Source organism: Penaeus japonicus, unplaced genomic scaffold, assembly GCF_977035675.1.
Source record: "Penaeus japonicus unplaced genomic scaffold, GWHDUDI00000001_assembly GWHDUDI00000035, whole genome shotgun sequence".
Classification (NCBI taxonomy): Eukaryota; Metazoa; Arthropoda; class Malacostraca; order Decapoda; family Penaeidae; genus Penaeus; species Penaeus japonicus.
Genome location: NW_028234437.1, coordinates 5,250,377 through 5,255,376, shown reverse-complemented (window position 1 = coordinate 5,255,376; position 5,000 = coordinate 5,250,377). Strand labels below are relative to the sequence as shown.

At 45.3% G+C, this 5,000-nt stretch overlaps 1 protein-coding gene across 2 annotated transcripts in view; it reads right to left on the bottom strand.

Moving 5' to 3' along the window:
- Window positions 1-5,000, bottom strand: part of LOC122249721 (troponin C) — a 20,898-nt gene that overhangs the window by 350 nt on the left and 15,548 nt on the right. For both annotated transcript variants that reach the window (XM_043010832.2, XM_086531230.1), the window contains 2 exons: window positions 3,436-3,567; window positions 1-1,207 (listed from right to left, as the gene is read on the bottom strand). The exon at window positions 1-1,207 is cut by the window's left edge and continues 350 nt beyond it. In XM_043010832.2, the coding sequence (XP_042866766.1) occupies window positions 1,179-1,207; window positions 3,436-3,567 (161 nt within the window). In that variant the 3' untranslated portion in view covers window positions 1-1,178. The remainder of the gene's footprint in view (window positions 1,208-3,435; window positions 3,568-5,000) is intronic.

Here is a 5,000-nt window from a genome sequence, read left to right as displayed (position 1 = left end):
TCGATGGTCCCTTATAATTCGTGGCGTTGGTGTTGTTGTTGTTGTTGTTGTTGTTGTTTTTGAGTTCACTGGCGCTTCCGGTCCTTATTTTGCTTCATTTGTTTTAATTGTCTGGCGGAGTCGGTTGCTTGTTGTGTTCTTGTGTGTTGCTTGCGAAGTGTCGACTGAATATCAGCTTCTTCTTCTTCTTGTGTATTATTTAAATACTGTGTTGACGTGTGGTTATGCAATGATGTTTTTGGATTCTTGAGTTGTTGATTCATATGGTAACACATACATTGCACAAGCGGGTCTTCCAATCTGCCAGGGATTAGCAGGGTTCATTACGCATCCTAGAACGGCGTCTGTTTGTGTTAAGATTGGAATCAAGTGTTGTTATAGTCCCGAAGTGTCTTCCTCGTAAACATCAAGTGCCGTGTCTGTTAATCCCCACCGAGACTGGGGGGGGGGGGCGTCAGACATGCCAACCCGAAGACAACGTAAGCCTGGTGTAACACTTGCATCTCGATCAGGATATGACCTCAGAGAGCAGCTCGGAGGTTGGCACCCCTGATGCAGAGGTCGTAATGGGATAAGGGCGAATCAGCAAGCGCAGGGGGGGTGAGGGGGGGAGGACGGGAATTCACGGGAAACTCTCATCCGGATAATCATTATTATCCTTAATATATTCCAGTATTCTCTCCACGTTTCTGCTATACAAAAATATGCAGGTAACAGATCTCCATATCGTGGTCATCTTGGTCCTTGTTTCCTGTCAAATTTGATGGATATCTTGCCTGTTGTCTCACGTCAATGTGTCTGATGAATGATTAATAGATAAGCTTCTTGTCGCATAGCTCAGATAATGTATCCGATCACATACGGTATTATTATTATTAGGTTTTGTTTAACTTTTTAAATGAAACTGATAAACAAGCCTTGTGAAACAGAGCTTGCTAAAAACAAACAATATCGCAAAAAAAAAATAATGATAAAGAAAAAAAGAAAAAAAAGTCTGCGAATAATGGTTTACAATATTTGGCTTGTAAAGAATGTAAAATGGGCGAAGTGAAAAAGTATACATAGATAATGGCGCTTAGTTGAGAGGCGCGAGTTATGTAGCAGCGTGCGGAAGGCTGGCTGAGCAGAGCCTGGGCAGAGCTTAGCCGATTCGACGCTAGGTGGCAGCAGTTGTTGGCTTAGTCGCCGGTCATCATCTCCATGAATTCTGGGGGAGAGGAAGAAAAAGACGTGATTTATTATCTTCACGCTTTTCAATTCAAGGGCCATATGTCTGCAATCTTTACTGTATGTGAGTGATTTATGATGAGGAATATGAGAACATTGAAGATGAATAGGAATCGTAAGAAATAATTATAATTCATGTTTTCATTCAAATCTTTCCACTTTCTTAGATAAATCATATATTGCCTGATCTTTTAACGCGTCATATTCCTTTTAACTTAAATCGAAGCAAAAGTGTAAGTGAAACACCCCGAGCAGAGTCCGTAGATTTTTTATCAAACAACGGATCTCCATTTATAGCTATAGATTTTCTTCTAAAAGTTAACCCGCTAGCAAATAGCCAGAATAGCTGAATCAACTTTTCTATCACTGATATAAACGGTCAGTTTTCATAAGTTTTCGTGATATAAATTGTTAGTTTCCCATATTAAAGAAACTAACGACTAGAGGCAGAATTATGGAAAAAGTTTAAAGATAATTTCAACTAAACGCTTTGGTATGCAGTAAAGTGACTATTTAGTACCAAGAATAGGCACTGAACATTAGTCGACATTTAAATAATAATAACGAAGTCGAAATGACAATGCAACAGTAAGGAGAATTGTGCTCAACTTGTTGATATCTAAGTAATCATGCAAGTGTGCATAGTTACAAAAGAAAAGATTAAATACCGCATGACCTAGATTATGTTTTTGATTATTCTTTCCGTCAACGACACAAAGTTTTCTCTCCTCTGTTTAAAAGGGAAGTTTCGTTGTCGTCTCGTAAATAACATTTCTGTGCTGTGACCTTGACCACAGAAAACCCTTGTCTGTTTCCTGCACAAGAAGTTTTATCTTTTTTTTCTCTCTCTCTCTCATCCAGCTCTTTCTTTGTTGTTATTCTGGACTCGGGGGGTTTCTTTGTGGTTATCTCGTCTCGCGGCTGCTGATGCGCACAGCATATCTTGGCAGGTATCTCGAAAAATCTGATGGAGGTTGTCGCAGTAAGCAAGATAATGGCATTTGTCCGCGAGGCCGAAAAATTAGATTTCTGGTCGCTTTCGACTCGCTGCGGCGATGATCTGATGGCTCCTTACTGAAAATTTATCTTCGTTTAGATTTTAAAGATCGTCTGGGATTTTCTTCGTCCCTTTTTTCGATATCCTATTTTTTTTCTTGGAGAAAGAGGAACTTTCGTAGTTGACCAGATAAGTTGTGAAATATTGCTATCTTCGGGGTACCGCGACAGATACCAACCGAGCGGAAAGGTACTTCTAAAGATATAGACCCCAGCATCAAAACCAGTGAAAGAGCCACTTTCCCTTTCCCTTTCTCTTCGTTTCCCTCTACCCCTCAACCCTGTTCCCCCATCGCCTTTCCCCTCTCTTTCTCTTTTCTCTCTTCCTATCTCTCTTTCTCCGTCTTCCTCCCACCCTTTCCGCTCTGCTTCTCCTCCTTCTCTTCATATCTCCCTTTCTCCTCCTCCCCCCCATTTCTCCTCACTTGTTCCTTCCTCTCTTCCCACCTCCTTTTCTCCTTCTCCTTCCCATCTCCCCTCTGCTCCTCCCCCCTCGCTTCCCATCTCCCATCTTTTCCCCCTACCCCTTTACATGCCTCACCCTATCACCCTCCATCCCCCCGCCCTCTAATCCCCCCTCCTCTTATTTTCCTCTCTCTCTCTCCCTTCCCCCTCTATCCCTCTCACCTTCATCCCTCCCTCTTCTATCCCTCTCATCCTCTTACCCCATATCCCCACCCCCTACTCCCATTCCACTCCCCCTACCCCTTTTGTAAACCGTCGCCCATTTTCCATCCCCCACACTCTCTATGGCCACCACACCCTCTACACCCCCTACCCCTTCCACCCCCTGTCCCTTCTCCGATCTCCACCCCTCTCCACACACCCACCCCTTTCCCACGCCCCTAACCTCTTTCCATCCCACTACCCCCTCACCACACCCAAACACTCTCTCCACTCTCTCTATTCCCTCTCCGCCACCCTCCCCACACCCTCTCCCTATCCCCTCCCCACCTCCCTCCACCTCCTCCCCACCACACCCCAACCTCCTCCCCACCCACCCTCAACCCCCTCAACAACCTCCCTATCCCCTCCCCACCTCCCCCAACCCCCTCAACCACCCTCAACCCCCTCCCCACCTCCCTCCACTCCCTCCACCCACCACCCTCCACTCCCTCCACCCCCTCCCCTCCACTCCACCCTCCTACCCACCATCGAAGTCGACGGTGCCAGAACCATCCTCGTCGATCTCCTCCACGATGTTGTCGAGGTCAGCCGAGGTCAGCTTATCGTCGAGCGCCCCAAGAATTTCCTTCAGTGCCGCCGTCGGGATGAATCCGTTACCTGCAAGAGGAATACGAGGAGATATTAATAGATAGAAGGGAAATTATGTGTATATATATATATATATATATATATATATATATATATATATATATATATATATATATATATATATATATATATATATATATATATATATATATTATGCTTCGCTCTCTTCACTCGAGGGAAACTCCGCCAGGATTCGGTCTATCAAGAAAAGAAAAAAAAATGAAGTTGAATTAAAGTTGAGAATTTTGTTCGTCGGAAGTGGATTTTGGGGAGATAAGGCGGGGGACAATGTCGACTTTCCCCTCTCCCTAAACCCCCACTCCCACCCCCACCCCCACCCCACCCCTCCTCCTCCGCCTGAAGGGAAGCTGCATCTCTCTCTGTTAAAGTGAAAATATTCAGAAACTAAAAGCAGATCACGGAGAGAGTTCGGGAGTGTCGTCAGCATGGGTTTCAATGGGTTTCGTTTGTTTGAATCATTTTTGAATTATTTTCCATGCATGATTTTTTTTTTTTTTTTTTTTTTTTTTTAGTCGCTTTTGCCAGATGATGTTCGCAATATTATTTCAGACGGAACTGGATCAGTTGGAAAGCTTATAAAACTATGTAAAACATTCTATCATACATGAATTTATATACTCGTCGACTTGGCATGTCTTGGAAGATATACGCAAGGACGTTCGCATCTCCAAAGCCTCGTCTACAAGGAAGAGGAAACCAAGAGCACAGACAAGGCTCTTCCGGTGAAGTCAAGCAACAAGACCAACAAGGGGCGCCGCTACCCCCGAAAGATGTCAGCGTTAAATCAATCTCGCCACAGGAAGAGACTCCAACAGCGTCTTCACATTGCGCCCCCCCCCCCCTCAACCCCTCTCCCCCCAACCCCTCTCCCCCCTTCCAGGACTATTTGGCTTTCATGATATTCCACCGGCGGCTGTGGACACTGGACACGGCGCGGGACACCTTCTTGGCGATGAATAGGAGCGAGAGGTGTCCTCGGTCCTCGCACCCCGTAAGCAAACACGAAGGAGAGGGAATTTCGGTGGCGAAAGGACGTTAAGGGTGTTGAGTAGAAGTTTGAAGGGGGGTGTTAAGGGGAGGGGGGCGTTTGTGAGTGGCCTTTTGCAAATAGTGGGAAGATTTCGGCGATGGCTGGCAGATTGGGAGAGGTCTGTCGCGGTTTCGAGTAGCGTTTGGAAAGGTATTGAGCGGCGGTTGGTAAATAACTCGTAAAATGTCGTCGCTAAAGACTTACATCCACGCCTTGATCGGTGGACACTCGTCTAGGTATACGCTGTCTATAAAATAAGAAAAAAAAATCCTATATATCATCTACCCATCCTACAAATCCTGCCTCGTCGCGATATGAAGAGCCATCAGAACCGGCACTGACCGCGATCTGAGTGGCTGAGGAGGGTTCATGATCGCATAAAAGTCGTCCA